We start from the raw sequence: 26,663 nt of genomic DNA, 5'->3' as shown, positions 1-26,663 counted from the left end.
AGAATTTTTCTTTTTCTTTCTTTCCTTCGGACAGCCAATGGAAAAATTTATTAGAAAATAATTGTATGTTTTCATTTATTAACCTTTGAGGGCCTGTAACACTAAACCTCAAACACGAATACAAGAATATTATACCTAACAGAGAACGCCACAATACCACGTCATATGTTTTGTGTTCTGCTTGTGTTTTGGTTTTATCAATTCATAAAAGTTTTCATTTCAATACTCAGAGTAACTGTCTTCCGTGTGTGGCGGTATAGCTGGCAAGACTGATAGGCGGTATCACTTTTAATCGGACTGGCGTGGTAGTTGTGGTGATGACGATCAGTCGGTGACGTTCAGCCCACCGAGACGGGCCGGCATGTACTTACCTAGCTCTTCCATCCTGCCTCCGAATTTGTTTTCAAGTGCTTTTTAAATCGAGTCCCTTACAGTGTAGCTTATAAGAATCAAACTTGTCATACACTGTAAAGTGTGCCGATGTGTTTTGATGTTCCATGGTCAGTAAGGACCTGTTACCTGGTGAAGCGCCGCTGCCAGTCGTACATGCACCGCAGCTCCCCGGCAGGCCTCGTGAGGTTCTCAGGAAGTCCCTCATCAGGTGAGCGTCCCGTAACCAAACCAGTAGTCAGATGTAGCTCTTGCCTCAGCATCAGCGGTGCTATTCCTTGTTTCATGTAGTGTTGAGCGGTGGACCATCTGGCATCTGCAAGGCAGGTAAGTAATTAATGGCGGCTCTCAGTCTTGAGGATCGTGACAACATTTCGCTTCGAGTCAACATATGAGGGTTCATATTTTTGTTCTTATGAAAATTTCAAGGTCGCTCTTTATGCTCTGAGGTTGAAATTGTCTACCGTTGTTCTGCAGACAGCATTTCCCGTCCGTAGGCTAAATTTAACTAGTGAGGAGCTTGATGCTGTTGGACAGGCTGAGGTGTACTCGTACTTTAGTAAAAACACGGATCTCAGGAACTTGTCAACCGCCTTGAATCATTTGGCTGGGTATCTGGTCATGTTCTTAGGTAAATCTCTTCATTGTTCGATTTGATTAGGACTGGGATGAAGTCATCCTCGACATTTCATGTCCAATACTTTATAATAACGAATTCCCTCCGTGATGCAGTGTCTAGTGAACCTGGCCAAGAGTCCACTGGATCGGTTCGATTGTGGGCTGGGACAGTCGGTATACGGTTCGTTCATCAATTTATCCTTTCTTCGGGTTGGTCGATAAATGAGTACCAAAGGAAACCTGTTGAGGGTAAACTGTGTAAACCTAACTGTCACAGTACTTCAGTGTTCCGAAGATGAGCTCCCAGGTTGAACTAGTCTAGCCTATGCACTCAAATTTACATGACAGTAATCCTGGAAAACTGCAAGCTGAAAATTTTCTGTGATCTAAATCTAACTCAAATCGCATCCATACCAAGTGGTGGGATAGACCACCAGCATCTCCCTTCTGCAACAACTTTGTATCTTAGGTGCGGTGAGGCACATGGGTGAGCAATGTGTAGCCCCTGTTCACCAGACCAACGGAATAGCTGCTTGAGTGACCAGCAGATGAATGTATGTATGTGAGGTACATTTACACACAATTAATTATTAAAAAAATAATATGTAGTATGGGTGACTGAGGGCCTTTTTCTGTGATGAAATAGACAAACTCACAGATTGATTATTTAGTAACTCTTTATAATTATCACAATGGTCAACCAAAAACTCCGTCAGGGAACCGTTTGCAGCGTAGTGCTCGTCCTTCCCCAGCAATCGAACTTAACAAGCCTGTCTCTCTCCCATAACACAATACACGTTAGCCAACTAAAACCTTTGATGCAGATACTTGCGGTAGTTTTGGTACTTACACTGATGTGTGAAACTTTTATGAGTTTGCAGCAAGATGTCCTCCCTTGTGTTTACAGGATGAAATATACCAGTGTTGTACATTACATATGGCCTAAGGCATCATTATTCACTTTTTCCTCCCTTGCTTGAGGTCTGATGCTGGGGGTTCTGGCAACTCTCAAGAGAAAGGAAATTCGGTCTTAATCAGGATAAAGGTATTAGTAATCCCTGTTTGCATATGTTGCCTTTACCAGTCATGATGACTGAAGAGCACCACAACGCTTGTTACAGGTGAGGGAGAAGGCAAGGTAAATACTCAAGGTGGGGAAGGGGAGGGGGTGACAAGAGGAGCGGTCCCCCCAGACAAACCAGAGCACAGCTTATGATTTATCAAGGATGAGAATGGTGTCATTTGAGGGTATCACAAGTAAAGACCAGCAGGGTCTGACTTCCCTTGTTGTACTGTTCATACACCAGTCAACTACTATTCATCTCATTTTAAAGGAAGCGCTAGATAATACACGGAAAATTTTACATGATAACGGGACTATTTGTTTGCTTTGTTAATGAGCATTTAGTCCTTCGTGACTGTCATTATTAAGTGCTATCTAAGTGCAGCGGAAGGCAACTCGGTGAGTAATCTGTGGCGAGGTTTCATTTCGTACACTTGAAAATTCCGTTTCCTGCTGTGTTGCGTCATTGTCACTGAGTCACAGCTCACTCCTCCTCCACCCCTTGTCCGCAAACTACAAATACATCCGTTTATTCAGCATTATACCACTTCATAAAGGAAGAACAACTGAACATACACCAACCTCGTGACTCAACAGTCTTGTGGTGTTTCTAGCAATCACCTTGAAAGGTAGTTAGCTCTTTAAACACGGGAGACGTGGCAACGTGGCATAGGTTTGGCAAGACAGGAATTGTTTAGTGTGTGTCAGCTGGTTGTCAGGGAAGTCATGTGAGTTTCTGCTCCTGATTAACTTACACCATTAGCGCTATAAACTTCCATTAATATTTTCCCGCTGGTGTAGAGGCGGGTGAGTTGTCGAGGGCTGGCTGGGTGTGATGACAGGTGTTATGATAGAAGCTTCATTAGTAGTGGGATAATAAGCGTTTTCATGGATGAAGGTGATTTTTCTTTTTTTTTTTTTTTTTTTTTTATTCTCGTGTATTGTGGAAGTTTGCTAATGATAAAACGAAATGGCTTGGTGTGTGTGTGTGTGTGTGTGTAAAGGGTCCGTCTTATGATCTAGAAGTATCAAAAATGCTTGGTCTCACACTGGTACACAATGCCACCACGATACTGACATAGAAGACATCAGTAATCTCTTGTGACCTCCTGTGACCAAATGGTAATCATAGGCCACATTTATGGTAATTATGATTATTTTTAGGTAAATTTGCAGCTAATTGTTTATCTGTAATGCCACATGAGTAACAAACCCAGTGGTGGAAGTACATGGTTGTCATTTTCCTGGCACAGTAGTAACAAGTCCTATATCATAAGAATTTTGTGATAATTCATGAGGTGCCGTGATTCACTTCACTCTTCTTGTTTCATAGCTAAAATCTCATCTGCAATGTGCGCTTTCTCTTTCTCCTGTGCAGTCTTAGTAATATAGCAGGCAAAAAAATATAGCAGTGAAGCAGGAGTCCCTTAAATATTTGGTTTCTTAGGTAAACATAATCCTTGATACTTCTTTCCTCCTATCAGCTTCCAACACACTTGGCAATACCAGTACTAAAAACACTGAAATACTGCAGTATGATGTAAGTCCTACCACACAACCCAATGGCAGACACTGTAAGGTCACACCTTGGGCTTCACTGTCCCTTCAGTCTCCCTCACTAGTATATCATTGCTGCTAATGCAGTTTCATAGTGTTGAAAATTCCATACTAGCAAAATTAGTAAGCTTACTTTATTTACTGGATTTGCTGACTGGAGCAGTGGCACCATACAAGTGATGGGAAGTGCTGGACACAGTGAGATGCGAGCATACAATTTTGCCTTGGTGATGCCCTTTGGCTTGTCATCTGTATAATATGTGATTGTATTCTTTGTCTTGTGATCTTTCCTGGGACAGACTTTAAATAGAACACAAAAAATTTCCTCTTTTCTTCCAGGTTTCCATAACCTTCACACTGACTCCAGGGCCAGCTTGCCTACATCATGAAGATTGTAGGGCCCTGACAGAGGCCTTGGCACAGGGACCAAATTGTTATGAGCATACTAAGGATTCACACCACTTTTCTTGAGCTACCACAGATTCAAATAAAGGATGAACACAGATCTGAAATTCACTTATAAAAAGAAGTCAATGGCAAGCAAGTTTCAAAAGCAGCGGAACTGTTAGACACACTGAAAATCATGGAGCATCTCAGCTTGTCTAAAGAGTCAAATGCTAATAAATGCATAATAGAAAGCATAAGATCTGGGCCTCGCAGGGATAAGGAGGAGGGAAAGTCTCAGATTATCAGTGAACATATAAAGATTGAAGCTCCACTTGGATGCCACAACTTGAATGGTGAAGGCATCCCCATGTCTCGGGAAAGCCCAGACGGCAGTTCCGACAGCTGTGAATGGCCAGCTACAAGTCCTGTGAATCATTCAACAATACTCATGGCAGATGGTTCCTCCTATCCATCCTGTAGTAAGTTGCCTTCTGAGTCCAGTTTACTTCATAGTAAAAATATTGGTAATATTACTGGTGCAAGGCCTAAAGAAATTTTCCCAGCTCAGAGACTAAGAAATGAGTTCTCTGATAGAAGTGATGATAATAATAGACCAGATAACAGCATATCTCCCAGCTTGTTAGAGGTGCATTATGAACAGGACAGCGGTTATCATTATTCTCATACAAGTAGTCATAGAAGACGAGAATCTCAAGGGTTCAAGGCTCCTCAAGGTAGGAATCACTCTGGCAGTGGGAAGACCGTGCATGCTGTTATGGACAGTGACCAAGACAGTGAAGATACAACCAAAGAAATCCAACCACACTCTTTACGAAGGAAAAGAAGGCAGCCTGCTTTTCAGCAATTTTCACCCTTATCTGTTAAATCATTAGTTGACAGTCGAGGAGTTCTGCAGAATGAAGCTGACCACCTCAGCACAAAAGAGAAATATGACACAGACCTCCTCACACCATGTATGCTTTGTGATAGTAAGGAGGATTGTTGTCACAAGGGAAGTGATTCCAGAGGTGCATCACAAGGCTTGGTAAAAACACATTCCTCAGTAGTCACTTCCTCTGAGAAGTGTGTTGAAGGACCTCCACCAATGTCAGCACCTATACCTGTTAGTCCAACTGCAGACACTCCAGATGGCATAGCTGCTAGTGCACCTGCTCATAGTATGAGACGTTTCTCAGCATCAAGTAAAAGCAGAATGAAGAAGAAGAAGACTCACAGCCGTTCACGATCTGATGGATCCCAGGAAATAGTTAATAACTTGCAGTTCACTCATTCAAATACAGATCCAGATCTTGAGAACACATTAAGCTCTTCCAACTGCATACCTGTTCCAGAAAGGAAACGATTCATGGAGGATGGCGGCCACAGCATAACTCCCGCTGCCGACAATGGATTCTTTCCACGGCCTCAGCCTGGTCAGAGTCTGATAGAATTTCTTTCTTCTGAGGAATTTCACAAGCAGCATGCTGCACTTGACAAAGAAAATGCACACTTCAATATATCTGAGGCTGTGATTGCTGCTCTAACACAGGTAAATCTTATCCACCAGTATATTCATTAATAATCTTGAAATTATTTGATTGTTTAATTACAAAGTAGAAATTTCACCACATATCTGATTTTTGTAAATCTTGATAATTTTCTGTAAGGGAAAGCTGGATGGAATGTATATTTATTAGTCAAAACTAATGTATTGCTTTAATTTTCTTGTAACAGAATGACTACATACATAGATACATGTTTTGCTGATTAGCTGATTGCATACATCTTGTGAGGTTTTCACTCGTTTATTTTACCAGTTAACTCACTCATGCTGTTTTTATGTTATTTTTAGATGCAGTTCAATGCTTGGCACCAAAAATTTAGTTCAAGTCCTGGGGCAGCAGAAGACAGTGATGAAGAAATACGCAACCTTCAAGCTCAAATTCAAGAGAAAAGAAGACAGAAACTATCAGGTGCTGCAGCGACATCTTCCATGACCACAACACCCATCCTGGCAACCCCTGAAGCCAATAGCTGGTTTTGTGGCTCACCCCCCAAGCCAGAAAGTAAGTAATGCTGTGACATTCACAAAAGATTTCTTATAATAAAGGAAAACATGGAATTCACATGTATTCTCCTGTTTTTTCTTCATAAGCCCCTTCATTCATTTTATACAGCTAACACCCTTATTACATGCCTTAACATTTTGCAGGCACAACAGACTGTAGTGCCAATGAGTCACCACCCAGCTCATATTACAACAGTGAGTCAGATCTTGTCTCAGAAACAGAAGATTTTGACCAGGAATCTGAAGACTTGGAAGGTAAGTCCAGGACTGATTCTAGTGTTCTAAGAATTGCACATGGTATTCATTCTCCACACTCAGAACCCTTTACAGTCAAGGATAAATATCATTGTAAAGGAGAGAATGATTGCCCTTTACATTAAACTTTTTAATTTTATTTTAGCCTCTCTTTCATAAGCTACTTAATAAGAAAATAACTATGTACATGTTTCACCTGCAGTTGTTGGATTTCCTTTCTTAAAGGAAAGCATGTAATTGCTGTGAAACAAAATTGAAGTCTGGGATTGGAACTTAATTAATGGAGATTTCTGATTTTCTATGCATTGATGGCTTCAGTCTTCCTATTGATATTTATTTTTTCTTACTTTTCTTTTTACATATTTCATTGTATTCATAGATTGCTACATGTTTTCTTTTCTAGGTCTTAATAGGAGTCACTTTTCTCACACTGTGGACAGTGTATAAAAGTAATTAAATTTTTCAGACACACCAACTGAGTTTTCTATCTCAACCAAAAATAGAAAAACATCTTTTGACCTCACATCAGCAGAAAAGGTAGCCATCAATTTATTAAAGAATTTCAATGAACAGAGACTCCCCAAAGCCTCTGAACTGGAATGGTTGGTGACTGAGGAAGAAGCTCCTCAAAAGGTAATACTTGTTTCCCTCCTGAGTTCAAGATATGCCTCAGATATTTAACTTTCTAACAAGTGATTAGGCTTCTCATATGATTATTTAGCTACTGAAATATTGTGTTGTGTATCCGTTATTCTGTTGATTTTTTTTGTGTTCGTCATTTTCTGCATTTTATTGAATTAATGATTTTAACAAATATTATTTCACTGATGCATTTATTTGTTTATATACTTAGTAAATATCTCCTTGGATTTCATTGAATTCTGAAGGATGTTTCACCTGTCAAAATACTGCCCATCTTCACACTAAAGTTAGACATGGTAAGATGTAAAGTAGAGACAGGAACAGAGAAAACTTAAAAAGGAAGAAATTAAAAAGTTATGTATTTTCTCATTGGAATAGCTGCTGCCATTACCAACCAGCATAGCTGTTGGCCCAGAAGATGGATGTGCAGTATCAGCGGCAAAGCTCCTGCCACAGTCTCAGCTCCGGGGCACATCAGATTGGGCGCCTCCTCGACCTCAGCTCATCCTTACACTTCTCACCCCAACCAAGTAAAGTCTTTTTTCACAATAAACTACTCAGGACTTTTGATATTATGTAGTCATCATCAGTGTTTTGAAGTTTACCTGCAAAAGGGATGAAGTAATAAAGACAGGCAAATTCTTGTATTAATAAGTGGACATAAAGAGTACAAGTCAGCAGGGAGTCTTGTGAGGCCATGCAAGAATGGGAGGCATAGAGTTAACAAGTTCTAAAGAGCAGTAAACACAGGAATGACAATAGAAAATAACAAGAGATGCAACACTGAAGTCATGTGATACAACATATATCATCAGTTTCCACAGGTGGATTTACTTTTACAAAGTGACCTACACTGTGATGATTCATATATTTTTTATTCATTAGTATGCTTTTTTAATGCTTTTACTTCCAGGTATGTATGGAATAACAGACTTGTTTCTTTCACATTTATTATTAGAAAATAAATAAATATTATATATATATATATATATATATATATATATATATATATATATATATATATATATATATATATATATATATATATATATATATATATATATATATATATCATACACACATTTAGTGCAAGTACAGTATTGTATTTCTCTGAACATTTTTACATTAATACTCTTGTGTTCTATCTAACAAAAGTTTTGCTTTATAAGTATTTCATGTTAAAGTATTCTGTTTTATGCTAATTAAGATTTCAATGTACTATGGCACATGAGAAAGTAATTGTTCAACAGTGGACATGTTCCTTCACTAGTGACAAAAATTTCACTGCTTCCACGTCACTAATACAAAATAGTGAAGTAAATCACAGATGCTCTATTGGAACCTTTGTAAATCCACATATGTAAAGAATGTTCCATTTAATTAACCAATGAAAAATAAAATCTAGTTGAATTTAATTAACCAATGAAAAATAAAATCTAGTTGACTATCTTAGGAAATACAATCAGAAATAACATGTTTTGATCATTAATAAGAAATATTTACTGCTTCCACGTCAGAAAAGAAGGTGCACTTCCAATTACTAATGACTTAGATTGAATCTAAACATTGGCCTGCATGTCTCTTAAAATGCCCTAACATGATGAAAATCCACAGATGTAACACATTACCTGTTTCCAACAGTCCATTTCTCTTCAAGATCCTTCTTTAACACCTGTACTTCTCTAGTCTAAACCTCAACACACTGCATGTAACCACTCATACAATCTGCAATGATATCTAATAGTATTTCTTCTTACAGGAGATCTGCAATGATGAAGACTCAAGACTGGCGATGTGCTGGCTGTGGGATGAAGGTATCAGAGCACCTTAGCAGACATTTCCGCTTTTGTAACTACCTTGGCCGCTATTTTTGCACCACATGCCACAGCAATCAGACTGCCATCATTCCTGCCAGAGTAATACAAAAATGGGATTTCAAACCGTAAGTAATTTGTCTAAGAAAAGTATGAGTATTCTTCACCACGTTCATATATGTCAAAGTAAGTACAGGTACTGCAATTCAGTTACATCAAGATCCTTTAAGAGTCACATGGACAGGAAAAATTTTATTAGGCACAACTTGCCAATGAAAATTTTTTTATTTCTAAATAAAACTCCCATGGGAGGTGCTGAATGCAGATGATTTGTGCTCTTAGCAATAACCTTGACCTGTTATATATATATATATATATATATATATATATATATATATATATATATATATATATATATATATATATAGGGCAAGCAACAAAGTTACTCTTTTGCCTTTCTTTGCATGAAGGAATGGGTATAAGTTTTCTTTTTTAAAGGCCATATCTTTTACAGATGAAAATTAGTCAGAAGATAGATCAAGACAAAACTAATCTCAATATAAATATTAGAATCAGAAATTCATTTTAGAAACTAGCAATTTGATTTAATCATAATAATCTGTTTTGTAAAAACATTTAATTAATATGCATGACTTCTTTTTCAGATACCCAGTTTCAAACTTTTCCCTGGAGTTAATTGAAAGCATGAAGTGTGATCCATTGTTTAACGTGAGTGCTCTTAACTGTGGCTTGTACAAAAAGTGCCGGAATCTTCAACAGACTCGTATATATCGCTTACAGCTCTACTATGCATTGCCATACATCAATACTTGTAGCAGAGCAAACAAGTAAGTGTGTGTAAATTTTTCTAGTCATGAAAAGTCAATCTGTACTCTTTTTACTCACTTTTTTTAAGAACCACATAATTTTTATCCTTATATAGAGATTATTAAACTTGGCATCTCTTGAACTAAAGAAACTTTTGGTCTTTTTGCTACTTACAAAGGCAGTCTTCACTCTAGACCTGATTATCTTCCCTTTCCTACATATCATCATGACATTCAGTTTGGTACAAATATTAAACTCAATATGGAGAAGACTATTTGAAAATAAAAGCATGGTACAAGTATTAAACTCAACAAGGAAAAGACTATTTTAAAATAAAAGAATGCATCATTTCAGTGAGAAGAAACTAATGTATAATAGGCCCCAACACTGGGCAAGTGATCCACATGCATACTCCCTGGAAGACCTAATATCTGCAAAAAATGGTTCTTTTGTGGGAGAAGTGAAGAAGATAACCAAACTGTGTATCAATCACATTGCGAAGTGTCAGGTGAGAGTGTGTGCATGTGTTATGATGGCAGGTGGAGGAAGTGTAAGTTTAATACTTTATTCCTGACTAAACTGCACTGCTTTTATATAAAATTGATATCAGTGACTTTGTTACAGATCACACTCATTGGTCCATGCTCCTGCTGCCTGAATCAAGCATCCTGCTACTTATGTGCCCAGGGTTACTTTCCCCATGGGACAAGTACCTTGCTTACTGACTGGCTACTCTTGGTGCTCTTGTCATGACCTGAGCTGCCACTTCAGACCACACAATATCCATACTCATTTGCCTTTACTGTGTTGTAGAGTTGCTACTTAGGAACTTGGCTTCATTGCACTTTGGCAGGTAACACTTGTCATCCATATTATTTACCTGCACAATGCTTCTCCTGTAATGCTGAAGTAAATCCTCATTTGACTTGCTGTAATATTTATGGATGGATTTACCACAAAGAATCTTGTATGTATTGCACTGCACTTGAAAATCAGAGATTTCATGTCTGAAAACTTAATATCCAGCTAATACAAACAACACTGTGTGGTGGATACAACTGGATATTTTCTGGGGTATCCAGTACAAATTTAGTTAACTACAGGAGTACATAGTGGATGTCAAACACCAAAGGACAAGAAAAGTGCTGACATACCATCATGTGGACGACAAAGGTCAACACCAAAGTGTGACAATTTCTGAGGACTGTCAGAACAATAATAAAAAGAGCAATGCAGTCCACATACATAATCAAAAAATAAAACATGAAAATGACATGGGACATTCTGTGAGGAGAGGTAGAGCAGTGCAAAACATCAAGCACAGCCAATCAGCAAGAAGGGTACTCATCTCAGGGGAAAGGAGATCCAACCAACCTAGTAGCTGGATACTCAACCCAGGCAGCAAGAATTCAAGAGATTTCCAAATTTGCTGCACTTCCCTATAAGTGTAACATGGTTTAGCCTACAAGCCATACTCCTCTAAAGAGGCCCCCAAAGGGACAACTAGCCTAGCCTGCAAATGGAGCCTAAGCTACTTTTTGTAACCTCAATGGCTTTTGGACAGTGGCTTTAGTAACATTACTGCCAATTGATTCATGGTTCAGTCAGCCTTTCTGCTTAGTCCAGATGCTATCCTCTCCACACTACAAATTTTATTTCTCTTCCCAATAGCCCCCTTATTTAGTGCAGCATTTACTTGCTTTCTTGATTATTGGACAGAAGAATTATAGTATTTACAAATGTGGTAAAATAAAGCCAAAATTGACATAAGGAAAATCAAGCGCAGATTATGCTGCTGTTTGTTCTATAATGCATTTTTCACAGAATTATCAGGATGCTGTAAATGAATATGGTGGCATGTAATATACATAGACATTTCTGTTAAACACTATGATGGTACAAGGCCTTTGTACAAGACAACAGCAGCCATCTGCATGTTTGTCCTCACATTGCTAAGCCACTGTTGTCTTACCACTGTCGTCTTGCATAAAAAGTTGCCTACCACCTTTCATATACATTAATTTATAGCATCAAGATAATGACATAACCAAAAAGCAGCATGTAACAAAATGTGGTACAAAGATTTTAATTCCATCCAATGACTACAGTTCACATTATTTCAATTTTTCCTTATCAATTTTAACCTTAATGTATTCATAATCTATCATCATTCTTCTGTCCAGTGATCAAGCCAAGTAAGTATTGCATAAGTTAAGCAGATACAGGGAAGAGAAGTAAGACTAGTAGTGTGAAGCCATTATCTGGGTTTGGCAGCAGACAGGCCAATTGAGCCACAGATCAATCAGTGACAAGGTTACAAGAGTGCAACCAGCAATGAGGTTACAAAATTATCTTAGACTACAGCTGCAGGTTAGGAATGAATCAACGAAATAATAAACTCTGAGCCGTGTTCCTTTCTCCACTTATCATAATGATTTTAGTGATAACAATTATTGAGTATGTATTATTTGTTATGCAGCCTTCATTACGTTATAGCAGGTGTAAATCAGTTCTGTAGTCTGGCTCTGATGCTGAGACACTCAGATATGCTTGAGCAACTAACCCTGATGCAATGGTTAGTAAGGCTCTGTCCTTTACCTACCACAGACATTAGAAATAATGTGTGGGAATGCCTGTGTCATCACTACATTCTCCCCTTTCAGTAGATGTTAACCTAGTATACAGATAGATACTTAATAATGAACCTTAACTTTAATGTCTCTCATATGTACTGAAACTATTTTACAGGTATGTGCTGGCCAAGGCTTTATATGTGAAATCTGCAGTGAAGGGGAGCCAATATTTCCATTCCAGTTGGATTCTACAGCATTATGTGCTACTTGCAGTGCATGCTATCATGTTGGCTGCTTCTGTCCCCTTCGGTGCCCCCGCTGTATTCGACGAGAAACAAGACACTTTGCAGAGGAAGCTCCTTAGAATTTGGAAAGTTGTAAAGTAGTACTTTTAATCAAAATCAGTAAAACATATGTGAACACGTTCTTTTAACATTCATATGCATCAATATAATACATGAACACAGCCATAGATTAAGTAATGGGATTTTAATCAAAGCAAACATGAGAACATGCCCTGTTGCTATAGAATTATCATCTTTCACATGTAATCAGCATGATGATAGCTTGATATTTCATGAATGCTCAAGACATCATAAATTGTAGTATTATGCACCACTCCCTAAGATGGGAGTAGTTCTGTAACTCAGGGCACTAAAATTGACAATACCATTCCAGCTTTAGCTTTAGCCTGATTACAGCCAAACCAGCTTTAGCCTAATTAAAGCCAAATTAGCCCAGTTCCTGTATTGCAAATTGCCTGCAACTGCAGAACCTGCCTCAAGCAATTTGGATCGACAAATCAAGTTTCTCTCCCTTTTGTATATAAAATGGAGAGTCAAGTTTACAAAAAGCTAAGAATGTAACCATATTGGCGAAACTCCTGACATAATGTAACTCAGATTTAGATACTTCAATCCATATACTACCAGGAACAAGATTGTAAAGTAGTCAAGACACGGTGACCCATACACCAATACTAAATAAAATCCATCATAGCCCTTGGATCTCTTAGGGAGAAGAGAGAGAGCCTCCCCAAGTGCACCTGAGTGAGGAACAGTTGTGCAAGCATACCAGGGTCTATCTACACATACGTATGGAGATAGGACAACACAGACACAGTTTTTTCCTGTATACAACACAATACTAATTAATTAATTAAAATAATGAGCACACAAGCTAACACTTATTACCTATATAATACATTGAAGTAAAACATTCTGAACACTTATTACTATATAATACATTGAAGTAAAACGTTCTGAACACTTGTATAATAAGCCTTATAGAACAAAGTAACACTGGCAACCCTCTCTCTCTCGAGACTGAAACATGATAGGATCATACTAACCCAAGAAAGACTTTTAACCTACTATATATATATATATATATATATATATATATATATATATATATATATATATATATATATATATATATATATATATATATATATATATATATATATAAAGATAACATAATGAATGCAAGCATTCTTCATTTGTGACTACAGTAAAGACTAGCCTAGGCATAAAAAAAAACATGCAAGAACTTTCCACCTGATCATTGTGAAGACGCACACACAAGAACTACCAGGTTTATTTACTAAGGTACCTCCATATTTTCCTTACCTTTCCTGATGTCTTGGCCATTATAATTTGCTGGTCAGAGGATCCATGGACCTTTGTAACCAACTGCATGATTTTCTGCCGCTTACATGGAGGACTAGTATTGATATTAACTTCACCGATGACCTCTTCTGTGGCATCTGATGGCAACACTTGCAATATCACAGGACCACTGGCACCATCTACAAAATTAATTGCATTATTGTGGACTGTTAAATGGCATCTTTGTGGATTGTTACATGACTTCTTAGATCAGCCCTCTGATTCTATTGTGAGGCTGTTAAATGACATCTTAGATCATCCCTCTCTGATTCCTTATCACCTCAAGGGTAACATTCAGTTTTCACTGATAATAACTTCAAAAAAATATTCAAGCTCCTTGATCCCTAATCTAACATTCTCCATTTATGACCAATAAATGTAACCAACATTCAACTGCTAATATTCACTAGAATAATTAGCTCACTATTCATAAGACTGGATTCTGAATTTTCCTGAAATCCAAACTATATATAGAAATTTATAGCATACATTATTACAAACAAAGGAAGGCAACAAATGCAAGGTGAGGGGAGAGAGAGATCAGCTGTCATCATACTACACAAAAGTAAGTATAAAGAAAGGCAGGGATGACAATAAAGAGAGGCTGTGTGCTATTTAACATTGTCTATGTATGGAGTTTAGTTGTCAGCCTGGAATAAAGGTGACTCAGTTGTAATTCATCACACAGAAGGAAAAATAACCCGAAAGTGTAAAGCAGAGCCATTTTGAAATATATATTTGCCTAGTTGAGCAAGATGAGTTGAGTTTGCTCACTTAAGTCTGTTCAGAAGTTTTACTGAGTCATGAAAATCCATCCTATTCTGAAAACAAAACACTTGATTAATATTCAATTTCTAATATCACAAACTATTTGTAATATTGGACAAAACTTCCTTTAACTTACTTGTTAAAGCTGCATACTGTTCTGCGGTCAGAGTAATGACTTGAGTAACTTGTTCCTCCTCTTTTACTTCATCTGTGTGTGAAGAAGCTAAAAGAGTAGGCAAGCAAGAAACAGACAATGATGATGGTGAGCAAAGTGATGTGGATGATGATGGCAATGACGATAATGAGGAAACTGGTAACAGGGATGAGGATGGGGATGATGATGAGGATGACAATAACGATGACATGGGTGTGGATGAGGAGGAGATTGATGATAAAAGTGACAGTGGCGGAGGGCGTGGTGGTGGTGGCGGCAATGCTATAGGTGTTGTAGGCAGAGGATGCTCTTTCTTTATTGTTGTATTTTCACCTGTTTTTTCATTGGTTGTGCTTTCCTCCTCTTGGTTCTTTTCTTTTGGCAGCGTACTAGTTGGAAACAATGGCAATTCCTGGAAGCAAAATCAATTCTATAAAGTGACAAAGTTATAGCAACATTCAAGTATTTAAAGTACGATAATTTTACCCATAGCTCTGACTGGTGAGCAAGACAAAAGAGTTCTACAAGGCAGCACCCAACTACCAAACAATCTAAAGCACACAACAGCCATGAGAACCTCCAACAAAATTATCCCACTGAAAGTAAAACTTTTAGTGAAGATAAATCACATCAACACAAGAATAAATGTAACTCCTTACTTGTTTAATAAGTTTGAGAGCCTGCCTCCCCGCCTCAGTGAGGTGAAGTGTTTGACCATGTGCCACTGCAGAGGTCACTAGGGTGGAAGAATCATCAAGAGGTAACAGGGCAGCTTGGGCCTTCAGGAGCTCTAAGGCAGCTGCATTTGACATATCTGAAAGCAAAGAAAGTTATGCCTAAAAAAAGCTTATATCTTAAAATTGCTTCTTAATTGTTAAAATATGAACAGCTCTTAGAGAGTTCCTAATTATAAAAAAAATTAATTTATGATAGAAATTACTTCTAAACTGTATTACCTTCCTTTTTCAAACAATGATAAAATAAGGATGACATTCCCCTTTTTAGTGTGAATAAAGTTACTTTTGCAGTGATATTTTCATTAATATCCTATCTTTAACATAAATAGAATCTCTAAACCATCAATGGAACAAACTCCATTCAGTTGATACAACCATTCTCCCTATACTTAGGACAAAGCACTGTGACAAGAACTGCCTGCAAAAAAAATGGTTCCTTGCTTAGTAAGTCGCTCCTCCATGATGGTTATTGAATTGTACACACCTATGAATTGTACATACCTACAGAATGATCTGACGACTTTGTTGCTTGAGCCAGTTCAGCAAGAGATGCCAGCACGGATATATTCTGATCTGAAATTAACATAAATAAGCATTAATCACACTTTTCAGTAAATTTAATTTAATTCACACTGACCAAATAAAATCATCAGGGAACCTGCAAGAGGCCATTAAGTATACACATGGCAGTCCCTGTAAATAATACACAAGAATATTAAAAAGAGTCATCAATCACCATTACCTTCCAAATCATCCATAATAGTGTGTGGCAGCTCATTTTCTCCTGATGGTATTTCTTCCTCATCTTCAATAACAGGATCAGAGCTCTCACACACCTGATGACAAGGCCACATCAGATATGCAGAAAACTCAACATCTATCTCTTTATACATGAAGCATTTCATGTGTATTGAAACTATTATATAAGTGTTTAACTTGTGAATGCCATATTATGTTTTATTCAATAACATAACTGTTAAATACATGCATATTCCACATTCATCTCTTCACATGTTTCAAACTGAGTTTGGTCTTTTCCCATCCAAAAAGTTACAATAAGTGATGACAAATTTAAAAACCTAAAAATGATCCTCCAGTAATACATGAAAGGACTGGTGCCAACACAACTCACTCACTTCTTCTATGAACTCTGTGTGAACTTCTTCAGTTTTACAGACAACTGGTATGTCACCTAGACTACTGCTTGGAAAGCTGAAGCCAGGTGCTTTATTTTGTCCTGGTTCTTTATCATCATCTTCTTCCTCTACTTCTTCTTGCTCTTCACCATTTTCAGTCTTGGGTGAAATTTTACCCTGAAAAAAGCATGGTATTATAATATCCATCAGAAATACTAAACAAAATTGTGATCACAGCTGCCTATAGTTATGCCTTGCATAAATTTTCTCATTTCTTTACATCTCTCCTTTCCATTCTCTCTTCAACTGTCATTCTCCATTTTTATTTTTTATTATTATTATTTTTAAGCAGTCTTGACTTTTAATTAAACAGACAAGATCATTACCAACAAGAAAAGATCACTAAACATTACCTGAAGTAACACGACAATGTTGTCATGCCTATTTTCTACTGCAAGATGAAGTGGAGTTTTAAAAAATCTGAAAAGAATTACTTAAACAATTAAACCAGTCATAACTAATTAGGAAACATTCAAGCTATGAAATTATGAGTGGCTAACCATTATCAAGACATCTGCCATAAAAAGCAACTGACCACCTACAGTCTGAACATAGAAAGTGCACTAGACACAAGAAGCCATCCCAGACGAAAGAGGAGATTCTGCAGCATGACCCAACAGATGAGGTATTCCACAAAACTTGTCTTCTTCTATGGTCCAGTGCACTTCTTCCTTAGAACAACACCAGGAAGGATCGTTGTGAAACATTCCAAGTACACTTACTTGTTAGCTATGTCTGTCTGAGCTTGATGCTGCAGCAGGAGGCGCACTATTGAGGTATGCCCTCTATCACAAGCCCAGTGTAAGGCAGTCATCTTTAACTAGGGTTTTAAGAGAGAGAGAGAGAGAGAGAGAGAGAGAGAGAGAGAGAGAGAGAGAGAGAGAGAGAGAGAGAGAGAGAGAGAGAGAGAGAGAGAGAGAGAGAGAGAGAGAGAGAGAGAGAGAGAGAGAGAGAGAGAGAGAGAGAGAGAGAGAGAGAGAGAGAGAGAGAGAGAGAGAGAGAGAGAGAGAGAGAGAGAGAGAGAGAGAGAGAGAGAGACAGAGACAGAGACAGAGACAGAGACAGAGACAGAGACAGAGAGAGAGACAGAGACAGAGACAGAGACAGAGACAGAGACAGAGACAGAGAGAGAGAGACAGAGAGAGAGAGACAGAGAGAGAGAGACAGAGAGAGAGAGACAGAGACAGAGACAGAGAGAGAGAGAGAGAGAAATTTACAAATACAATAGTTATTTGAGGCATTCAATTCAGTGTTTACATAATAGCATCCTTGGGTTCAGCAAATTTTGTTCTTGAAATCAGAGTGCAAAAAACTCCAGAGTCAGCAGTATCTACTGTATTACTTTTATATTTTCATAATTCTTAAAATTATAACCAAATACAAATAATTATGTCATTCACCAATGCATCACCAAAATTTACACAAGTATTATAAATCAAATACTTAACAGATCAATAAATTCACTTTGCATTTCTGAAATTGATATAATACTGATATTGGGATCTTGAATTACATGCAGTATGGCTTAGATTGATGCACTGCTTAATTCAAATGACTCCCCATGTTCCATCACAGAGTCTCACCACAACAGCTCTTACCATATCACAGGCATTCACGTTAGCTCCACTCTTGATCAGCAAGTGCACAATATCAGTGTGACCTTCCATTGCAGCAAGGTGCAGAGGAGTCTTGTCTACCTAGAAGTATTTTCAGTATCATAAAAGAACTCATTAACATTCTAGTTTTTTTTTTTTTTTTTTTTTATGTAGGAAGGACACTGGCCAAGGGCAACAAAAATCTAATAAAAAAAATGCCCGCTGAAATGCCAGTCCCTTAAAAGGGTCAAAGCAGCGGTCAAAAATTGGTGGATAAGTGTCTTGAAACCTCCCTCTTGAAGGAATTCAAGTCATAGGAAGGTGGAAATACAGAAGCAGGCAAGGAGTTCCAGAGTTTACCAGAGAAAGGGATGAATGATTGAGAATACTGGTTAACTCTTGCGTTAGAGAGGTGGACAGAATAGGGGTGAGAGAAAGAAGAAAGTCTTGTGCAGCGAGGCCGCGGAAGGAGGGGAGGCATGCAGTTAGCAAGATCAGAAGAGCAGTTGCCATGAAAATAGCGGTAGAAGACAGCTAGATATGCAACATTGCGGCGGTGAGAGAGGGGCTGAAGACAGTCAGTTAGAGGAGAGGAGTTGATGAGACGTAAAGCTTTTGATTCCACCCTGTCTAGAAGAGCAGTATGAGTGGAACCCCCCCAGACATGTGAAGCATACTCCATACATGGACGGATAAGGCCCTTGTACAGAGTTAGCAGCTGGGGGGGTGAGAAAAACTGGCGGAGACGTCTCAGAACACCTAACTTCATAGAAGCTGTTTTAGCTAGAGATGAGATGTGAAGTTTCCAGTTCAGATTATAAGTAAAGGACAGACCGAGGATGTTCAGTGTAGAAGAGGGGGACAGTTGAGTGTCATTGAAGAAGAGGGGATAGTTGTCTGGAAGATTGTGTCGAGTTGATAGATGGAGGAATTGAGTTTTTGAGGCACTGAACAATACCAAGTTTGCTCTGCCCCAATCAGAAATTTTAGAAAGATCAGAAGTCAGGCGTTCTGTGGCTTCCCTGCGTGATATGCTTACCTCCTGAAGGGTTGGACGTCTATGAAAAGACGTGGAAAAGTGCAGGGTGGTATCATCAGCATAGGAGTGGATAGGACAAGAAGTTTGGTTTAGAAGATCATTAATGAATAATAAGAAGAGAGTGGGTGACAGGACAGAACCCTGAGGAACACCACTGTTAATAGATTTAGGAGAAGAACAGTGACCGTCTACCACAGCAGTAATAGAACGGTCAGAAAGGAAACTTGAGATGAAGTTACAGAGAGAAGGATAGAAACCGTAGGAGGGTAGTTTGGAAATCAAAGCTTTGTGCCAGACTCTATCAAAGGCTTTTGATATGTCCAAGGCAACAGCAAAAGTTTCACCAAAGTCCCTAAAAGAGGATGACCAAGACTCAGTAAGGAAAGCCAGAAGATCACCAGTAGAGCGGCCTTGACGGAACCCATACTGGCGATCAGATAGAAGGTTGTGAAGTGATAGATGTTTAAGAATCTTCCTGTTGAGGATAGATTCAAAAACTTTAGATAAGCAGGAAATTAAAGCAATAGGACGGTTGTTTGAGGGATTAGAGCAGTCACCCTTTTTAGGAACAGGTTGAATGTAGGCAAACTTCCAGCAAGAAGGAAAGGTAGATGTTGACAGACAGAGCTGAAAGAGTTTGACTAGGCAAGGTGCAAGCATGGAGGCACAGTTTCGGAGAACAATAGGAGGGACCCCATCAGGTCCATAAGCCTTCCGAGGGTTTAGGCCAGCGAGGGCATGGAAAACATCATTACGAAGAATTTTAATACGTGGCATGAAGTAGTCAGAGGGTGGAGGAGAGGGAGGAACAAGCCCAGAATCGTCCAAGGTAGAGTTTTTAGCAAAGGTTTGAGCAAAGAGTTCAGCTTTAGAAATAGATGTGATAGCAGTGGTGCCATCTGGTTGAAGTAGAGGAGGGAAAGAAGAAGAAGCAAAGTTATTGGAGATATTTTTGGCTAGATGCCAGAAATCATGAGGGGAGTTAGATCTTGAAAGGTTTTGACATTTTCTGTTAATGAAGGAGTTTTTGGCTAGTTGGAGAACAGACTTGGCATGGTTCTGGGCAGAAATATAAAGTGCATGAGATTCTGGTGAAGGAAGGCTTAAGTACCTTTTGTGGGCCACCTCTCTATCATGTATAGCACGAGAACAAGCTGTGTTAAACCAAGGTTTAGAAGGTTTAGGACGAGAAAAAGAGTGAGGAATGTACGCCTCCATGCCAGACACTATCACCTCTGTTATTCGCTCAGCACACAAAGACGGGTCTCTGACACGGAAGCAGTAGTCATTCCAAGGAAAATCAGCAAAATACCTCCTCAGGTCCCCCCAACTAGCAGAGGCAAAACGCCAGAGGCACCTTCGCTTAGGGGGATCCTGAGGAGGGATTGGAGTGATAGGACAAGATAAAGATATGAGACTGTGATCGGAGGAGCCCAACGGAGAAGAAAGGGTGACAGCATAAGCAGAAGGATTAGAGGTCAGGAAAAGGTCAAGAATGTTGGGCATATCTCCAAGACGGTCAGGAATACGAGTAGGGTGTTGCACCAACTGCTCTAGGTCATGGAGGATAGCAAAGTTGTAGGCTAGTTCACCAGGATGGTCAGTGAAGGGAGAGGAAAGCCAAAGCTGGTGGTGAACATTGAAGTCTCCAAGAATGGAGATCTCTGCAAAAGGGAAGAGGGTCAGAATGTGCTCCACTTTGGAAGTTAAGTAGTCAAAGAATTTCTTATAGTCAGAGGAGTTAGGAGAGAGGTATACAGCACAGATAAATTTTGTATGAGAATGACTCTGTAGTCGTAGCCAGATGGTGGAAAACTCGGAAGATTCAAGAGCGTGGGCACGAGAGCAGGTTAAGTCATTGCGCACATAAACGCAGCATCCAGCTTTGGATCGAAAATGAGGATAAAGTAGGAGGGAACAGAAAAGGGGCTACTGTCAGTTGCCTCAGACACCTGAATTTCAGTGAGGAAAAGAAGATGAGGTTTAGAAGAGGAGAGGTGGTGTTCTACAGATTGAAAATTAGATCTTAGACCGCGAATGTTGCAGAAGTTAATGAAGAAAAAGTTGAGGGGGGTGTCAAGACACTTAGGGTCATCGACGGAAAGGCAGTCCGACCTGGAGACATTTATGGTCCCCTCCCCAGATGGGGACTCCGAGGCTGGTGCAGGAGTCGCCATGATTTTAAAATTTTTTTGAGTGAAGGGTGTGTGTGTTATTAGGTGCTTGTAGTTTTGTGTGGAGGAAGAGAGTTGTCTTTAGAGGGCAGGCTGTGACTACCCCCTTGTGTTGTGAGACACAAAGGGAAACGTTCAGTGAGGTCACAGCTGGGTTTAATGATAAGTTCACAGCACCCCCTGAACAGTGCTTTAGACCTCACTGGGAGTAATTATCGTTTCGGCAGGTGTCTACTGCCTCCTCCATGTAATGTACAATTACAACGACCATAGAAAATTAAAGTACAATTCTATGTTCATTCAGCAGTAACAAAGATACAAGATGAGACACAATCACTTCCTATAATGGTCACTGCTTAAATTCACACATGGAATACAAACCTTGGAGAGAACATATCCACTAACCTTATTGCGAGCATCTTTGTTCATGCCAGCACTCAAAAGACGTTCACAAGTTTCATAATGACCATTTTGTGAGGCCAAGTGTAATGGGTTCATTCCAATAGGCTGAAAATGAAAAAGGAAAAATTATAGTAAGGGAACATCAATACACATGTAATGCCCCCTTGGATCTTTTTTTGAAACACTGGGAAATTTATCTGAAGGCAAAATCAAGGTGCAAGTATAGCCAGTGAATATACCTACTCCATCTGATGCAAATGGTGCTCCAATGGCCATAAGTCTTCTGACTTGATTCGTATCACCGACCCTGGCAGCCTCTATCAACTTCTTGCCCAATTCTGTCAATGTTGTCATATGAGAATTGTCTCGCTGAAGATTCAATGGTTCGCTAGACACTGGACGCTTAATGTTGGCTGACCCTCCAGCCCCTGCAAGGCAAGATAAAGTAACTGTTATAACACATGGGAAGTAAATTAGGTCACAAATCTGATAAGCTTGCAAATCTGTCATAAGATCTTTAGGGTTGTTTGAGACAGGAGCTTAAACTGATCTAGTTGAGAATGAAACTTTCCAAAGCTTAGTAAACATTATACATAAGTGATTAAGAGCAAAAGTATATGCAAAATATTACTAGTTAATTTAATCATTTCTTTTCATAAAAATATCCAATATAAATAACAAGCCTCCAGTGCAGTAAGTCACACACTCACCCGATGCCTGTGTGACCGGCCGGACATTTCCCTGAGCAAGGGTGAGCTTGGGAGAGTTGCCACACACACCAGACGTGCTGCTGTCATCAGTAATTTCTATGTCTCCCGAATCACTGAGAGTCCAGCATCCAGAAGACAAGGCTTTGGCCACTGTCTCAAGCTCACTTTTGTCAAGAAGCTGAAAATTAAAAATTAGTTTTTAAAACAGGTAACATCCCATGCTATCTCACCAGGTGGACTTCTCCAAAAACACCAGGTTGGGTTAGGCTGAGTTTGGTTAGTTAGAACATAAGAACATAAGAACATAAGAAATAAGGGAAGCTGCAAGAAGCGACCAGGCTTACACGTGGCAGTCCCTGTATGAAACACTCCTACCTATTTCCATCTGTTATCCCCATCCATAAACTTGTCTAATCTTCTCTTAAAGCTCTCTAGTGTCCTAGCACTAACTACATGATTACTGAGTCCGTTCCACTCATCTACCACTCTATTCGAGAACCAATTTTTTCCTATCTCCTTCCTAAACCTAAATTTTTCAAGCTTGAACCCGTTATTTCTTGTTCTACCCTGGTTGCTGATCCTAAGAATTTTGCTTACATCTCCCTTGTTATAACCCTTATACCACTTAAAGACTTCTATCAGGTCCCCTCTTAACCTACGTCTCTCTAGAGAATGTAAATTTAACCGCTTCAACCTCGCTTCGTAAGGAATACTCCTCATCCCCTGTATCCTTTTAGTCATTCTCCTCTGTACTGATTCTAATAGACCTATATCTTTCCTGTAATGTGGGGACCAGAACTGCACAGCGTAGTCTAGATGAGGTCTGACCAGCGCCAAGTATAACTTTAATATTACTTCCGGCCTTCTACTTTTAACACTCCTAAAAATGAATCCTAGTATCCTATTTGCCTTGTTTCTGGCTTCTATGCATTGTTTCCCTAGATGGAGTTCAGAGCTAACTATAACTCCTAAATCTTTCTCGTACCCTGTACCTACCAGAGTTTGGGTGTTTAATGTGTACCTATTGTGTGGGTTTCCTCTACCTACGCTAAGCACTTTGCATTTATTGATATTAAATTGCATTTGCCATCTATCCGTCCATTCATTCATTCTATCTAAGTCTGTCTGCAAGGCGATGGCATCCGCTTCTGACCTAATTAATCTACCTATCTTTGTGTCATTAGGTTATGAAGAATCTCTGTCTTGCTTGAGATGAGCTGCCAGCTATGTATTTATGCTGAATTATTGCCAAACTTAGTGAACAAGACAGCCTGGCACCATAGCAGGATGTTATGATGGGCAGCGAATGTATACACAGGGAAACAATAAATGCCAGCCCAGTATGGCAATGCAGCAGAAATGTATACCTGGGAATTCACACTAGTGGGCTGTGAGAGCTAGTCAGGCATAACCCACATTCTCCACGAGTGGCAGTTAGGCTAGTAGGTTGGGTATTTGTTCTTGTGTGAAAACTTTTTTTTTTTCTGACAGATTTTGCTGTTTTGAATAATTCTGATGTTTGCTATTCATTGCAATTTAGCAGTTCCTCCTTACGGTCAGACGAGTAATGGAAAAACTAATCATTTCCCAGAGAAAAAAAAAAAAAACTTTCAAAACAGCAAAATCTATCAGAAAATATAGTTCTGATTAAAAACAAAGGTAAATTTATAGTTTAAGCCAATGTCACCAATCTCTACCCACGGCCCACGGTGTTATTATTAATTTCCGACAAGTAGTGTAATCATTAGAAATGATGTGAATAGTGAGAAGAACAAAATGAGGTAGGTTATTACCACGTAGTGTGTAATGGCTTAAACTATAATAAAACCCTAACCTAACCTAACCTAACCTAACAACTGAAGTTCAGGCAACAATACACCATTTATGTTTACCTGTGGACTTAGAAAAAGTTGAGAGCGCTGTGCATTCCCAGGCCTATTGTGGCATTATTATCAATTTCCGACAAGTAGTGTAATCATTAGAAATTATGTGAATAGTGAGAAGAACAAAATGAGGTAGATTATTACCACGTAGTGTGTAATGGCTTAAACTATAATAAAACCAAAACAAATACGTCAACAAAACAAATAATTACCCAACATTTCACAGGAACATTATTTGCTTACGAAAATCCTGGTAAAGATAATCAACAGCAGCAACGTGAAGACCTTTAAAAAACTGACAGCAACTTTTCATCAGGTGACATCCTTCCGAGCTGCACCGCACCTCACCTCTTGAGCTATATCACTATGTAACCCAAAGAAGCTCGAGTCTAACTTCCTTGATGCGAGCTTCACTAGGAAAGTCAATCCAAGAGGGTGTGTTATATATTCCAAACAATACATATAAGCCGGCAGTGACATGGCATAATGCTTGTCAATGATGATAGTAAACCTAAAGACCAGCGAGGATTAGCGTTAGAGTAGCGGTCTACCCCTTCCCTCCTGAAACAGTGACAGTTTTTAAGGACACGTGTTGGAGGGTTTATTGAAGGGCGGGAGGGGGTGAGGGGAGGGAGGGGACAAGGAGGGGGAGATATATGTAAACAGGAAGCCCCTCAGACGCCATATTGGACGGAAATACGTCCCCCCCTCACCTGGGTATTGCCTCACGCCCCCTCATGACACACACACTCCACACCCCATACATATATCTGCTTTGACTTACAAGTATTTGGGATTTATTCTTGTCCATATCTTTCGTCTCTGTCAGCCAGGCAACACACTATGCTGAAACAACATCGCCCTGACACACTCAACACGCCGCTACTCTTAAGTGTTCGTCCGGGCCCTCCTCCTCCTCCTCCAGGGTGCCGAATTGTCTTATTTCTACTATTTCCACTGTTATTGCATTTTTTTTTTAGTTATATTTGCATCGCGGTAAATAGTTGGATATTATCCCTAGTCGAAACGGGGGTCTTGCTTTGCAGTATCAAGCTCGGTCAATGTGGAATGTATGTGATTGAAAGCAAGGATGTTAGGCTGAGAGTTCGAACAAGTTACCGGGAAGAGATAGGTGGTTTAATTTTTTTGAGTCATACACATAGGTATAAATGCACAATGTACTACTACTACTACTACTACTACTACTGCTGCTGCTGCTGCTGCTGCTACTGTCAATACTAAACTCAATTTCAAATCTTAACAAATATAAGCTCCTCATTGGTGGGAACATTTTTCCCGAAAGACGAGCTATGGGGGGCGGGGTGTCTCAGGTATCTACCTTAGGTATCGAGACGGTCTGATTTATTCTCTCTCTCTCTCTCTCTCTCTCTCTCTCTCTCTACGTGTGAGAGAGACGTGTGTGTGTGTGATTCACCTACGGTCACCCAGCCAGCCGTTCCCCTACGGAAAGAATTCAGAGCTCATAGTGACCGATCTTTGGGTAGGACTGAGACCACTGACACACCACACACCGAGACGGCGAGGTCACAACCCATCGGGTTACATCCCGTACCTACTTGCTGCTAGGTGAACAGGGGCTACACACACACACATTAAGAGGCTCGCCTATTTGCCTAGCAGCGCCCGGGATTCGAACCCGGGCCTCCTTGGTTGTGAGCCGAGCGTGCTAACCACTACACTACACGGAGAGAGAGAGAGAGAGAGAGAGACCAATTCTTGAGGAAATAAGTCTGACTGTTTCTATTTCTGAGGGTGACAGGTCAGGTAGTGGGCACTAAGGATGAGGACAAGGAGCACCACAACTTCACCTGAGGACTCGTGCATCCTGCCCACACAGTCTTTTGGAAGAGATTTCTCCACCTACTGGGAGGGATATTTCTCAAGATTTGGAATTGAATTTACTACTACTACTACTACTACTGCTACTATGTACTACTATACAATATACTACTACTAACCTGGAATAAGGTTATACATGCTATTACTACCACCACTACTATTACTATAAACTATAAAATATACTACTGCCTGGTTTAAATTAATTTAATATGGTTGTTAATGCAGTCTATAGGACGTTTTTAGGAGTAAATGAAGTAATTAAGATAAAGTAGGAATGATA

General features: G+C 39.3%; 2 protein-coding genes across 12 annotated transcripts; one reads left to right on the top strand and one right to left on the bottom strand.

The window, feature by feature from the left end:
- Window positions 1–289: 289 nt before the first annotated feature.
- Window positions 290–12,615, top strand: LOC135100660 (run domain Beclin-1-interacting and cysteine-rich domain-containing protein-like). 6 transcript variants are annotated; one of them, XM_064003776.1, is made up of 10 exons: window positions 290–601; window positions 5,368–5,564; window positions 5,868–6,081; window positions 6,228–6,338; window positions 6,805–6,971; window positions 7,359–7,510; window positions 8,740–8,922; window positions 9,460–9,642; window positions 9,977–10,130; window positions 12,371–12,615. In XM_064003776.1, the coding sequence occupies exons 1-10, from the start codon at window positions 481–483 to the stop codon at window positions 12,557–12,559; spliced, it is 1,671 nt and encodes a 556-aa protein (XP_063859846.1). In that variant the 5' UTR covers window positions 290–480; the 3' UTR covers window positions 12,560–12,615. The 6 variants fall into 6 exon arrangements, with proteins under 6 accessions (XP_063859846.1, XP_063859842.1, XP_063859843.1 ...); XM_064003772.1 differs by having other exon boundaries at window positions 464–601; window positions 3,968–5,564; XM_064003773.1 differs by having other exon boundaries at window positions 597–717; window positions 3,968–5,564.
- On the bottom strand, window positions 8,457–25,873 carry LOC135100661 (GA-binding protein subunit beta-2-like). 6 transcript variants are annotated; one of them, XM_064003779.1, is made up of 14 exons: window positions 25,308–25,873; window positions 22,641–22,818; window positions 22,174–22,358; window positions 21,934–22,035; window positions 18,319–18,417; window positions 17,443–17,540; window positions 17,074–17,140; window positions 16,661–16,837; window positions 16,267–16,360; window positions 16,026–16,097; window positions 15,447–15,601; window positions 14,770–15,199; window positions 13,827–14,005; window positions 8,457–8,888 (listed from the first exon to the last, which is right to left on the bottom strand). In XM_064003779.1, exons 1-14 carry the CDS (start codon window positions 25,332–25,334, stop codon window positions 8,883–8,885), a joined length of 1,869 nt encoding a protein of 622 aa, XP_063859849.1. In that variant the 5' UTR covers window positions 25,335–25,873; the 3' UTR covers window positions 8,457–8,882. The 6 variants fall into 6 exon arrangements, with proteins under 6 accessions (XP_063859849.1, XP_063859853.1, XP_063859848.1 ...); XM_064003783.1 differs by lacking the exon at window positions 25,308–25,873 and adding an exon at window positions 25,035–25,140; XM_064003778.1 differs by lacking the exon at window positions 25,308–25,873 and adding an exon at window positions 24,872–25,028.
- Window positions 25,874–26,663: the final 790 nt, after the last annotated feature.

The sequence above is a fragment of the Scylla paramamosain genome, chromosome 5, assembly GCF_035594125.1.
Source record: "Scylla paramamosain isolate STU-SP2022 chromosome 5, ASM3559412v1, whole genome shotgun sequence".
Taxonomy (NCBI): domain Eukaryota; kingdom Metazoa; phylum Arthropoda; class Malacostraca; order Decapoda; family Portunidae; genus Scylla; species Scylla paramamosain.
Note: the sequence above shows the minus strand (reverse complement) of the source record. Positions and strands in the feature narration are given on the sequence as shown.